The sequence below is a fragment of the Penaeus monodon genome, chromosome 34 (assembly GCF_015228065.2).
Source record: "Penaeus monodon isolate SGIC_2016 chromosome 34, NSTDA_Pmon_1, whole genome shotgun sequence".
Taxonomy (NCBI): Eukaryota; Metazoa; Arthropoda; class Malacostraca; order Decapoda; family Penaeidae; genus Penaeus; species Penaeus monodon.
Window position 1 is genome coordinate 1299008 of NC_051419.1, and position 1757 is coordinate 1300764.

Sequence of the window (1757 nt, forward strand, 5' to 3'; positions counted from 1 at the left end):
CACACTGCTCGCCTTCCGGCCAGCCCCTTCTAACCCGACCCTCCCGTTGCAGGAGCACGCCCAACACGCACCTGGTGTCCCTGGCGGCCGGCGACCTCCTGATGGTCCTCCTGACGGTGCCCTTCATCTCGATCGTGTACACAGTGTCCTCGTACCCGTTCGGCGAGACGGTGTGCCGCGCCTCGGAGTTCGTCAAGGACCTGAGTCTGGGCATCACCGTGTTCACGCTGACGGCCCTCAGCGCCGACCGCTACATGGCCATCGTGCGCCCCGTCAGCCACCACGTGTCCGACACTGCCGACCGCGTCACGGTCATCGTCGCCGTCGGCATCTGGGTGTTCTCGGCCATCCTGGCGCTCCCCGCGGCCCTCTTCTCTCACGTGCCCGACAAGTTCACGCCAACGGGGGAGAAGTACCACATCTGCACCCCCTTCCCGCCGTACCTGGGCGACCTGTACCCGAAGATCCACACACTCGTCAAGTTTATCGTGTACTACGTGCTCCCGCTGGTGCTCATCGCCACCTTCTACGTGCTCATGGCCCGCCACCTGTTGGTGTCGGCGCAGCACCTACCCGGCGAAGCGGCAGGCCAGCAGCGCCAGGTGCAGGCCCGCAGGAAGGTGGCCAAGATGGTCCTGGCCTTCGTCACCATCTTCGCCATCTGCTTCCTCCCCATCAACATCTTCATCATGTGGTGGCACTTCGGCGAGAACTCCAGCATGAACTACAACATCTACTGGCACTCCTTCCGCATCGTCGGCTTCTGTCTGTCCTTCATTAACTCCTGCATCAACCCCATCGCCCTGTACTTCGTCAGCGGCACCTTCCGCAAATACTTCAACCGCCACGTCTTCTGCTGGTGCACCCGGCGGAGGCGCGGGCGCAGGAGGGACTGGGACCCCACCGACTCCACGGCCACACGCCTCTCGACGGCCCCTCGGACCGAGCACGTGCACCTGAGGATGGTCGGGGGCGCGGACAACGGCACCCACGACGCGCCCCACCGCCTCACCCTCACCAGCACCACCAGCCTCCTCTCCTCGCGGAACTACACCAACCCCGGCTCCGTGGTGTGAGCGCCAGAGTTGGGACAGCCGAGGCTCTCTCGAGGCGCAGGCTGGGCGCTGTGGAAAGGCCGGCTGTTGGCCGCCGATTGATCCCGTGGAAAAAGTACTAATGTTGGGTGTCACCTGCTCTGACTCGGAAATCTACAGTACCACTTTCTGAGCATGGATGACCCTCGGAATATTAGGCGTTCAGCAGAACATCTCGCTGACTGTTCAGCACTCTTATAAAAGGCCTATAAATCGATGGAACTTTTGCACACATCTCACAAATCTCCAGATGACATAATATCTCAAGACTAGGTAGAGATGCTATTAATAAGAGTCATGGTACAGGTCTTTCTCTGAGATAATCATTACATTCAAATGATTCATTCAAAGCAGAAGTGTTCCTCGGATGCGAGAAACTTCCTTTTTCTGAGAGCCAGACGAAAATGACTCATTGTTTTCGGAAATTACGAGATTTTGTTTCTCAGAAGCTTGATATCTAACACATATATTGCTCTTTATCCGGTCATATCCAACCATTTCCTGAAGAAAAGAAGCACAAAAAATAATTAAATTCCACTTTCTCTGTCTAAACAAGGATTCAGTAGGATCCAAGAGGATAAGTAGATAGCTATAGGATATTCCTCTTGTGGCAACCACGCCTACCTTTTAACTCCTCTTTCTTTCTCCCCCCCCTTTCTTTAA

General features: G+C 56.3%; 1 protein-coding gene across 1 annotated transcript in view; it reads left to right on the top strand.

Moving 5' to 3' along the window:
• LOC119594498 (neuropeptide CCHamide-1 receptor-like) overlaps positions 1-1751 on the top strand; it is a 4056-nt gene extending 2305 nt beyond the window's left edge. The window contains exon 2 of the mRNA XM_037943530.1: positions 53-1751. Coding sequence (XP_037799458.1) covers positions 53-1076 — 1024 coding nt within the window. The 3' untranslated portion in view covers positions 1077-1751. The remainder of the gene's footprint in view (positions 1-52) is intronic.
• Positions 1752-1757: the final 6 nt, after the last annotated feature.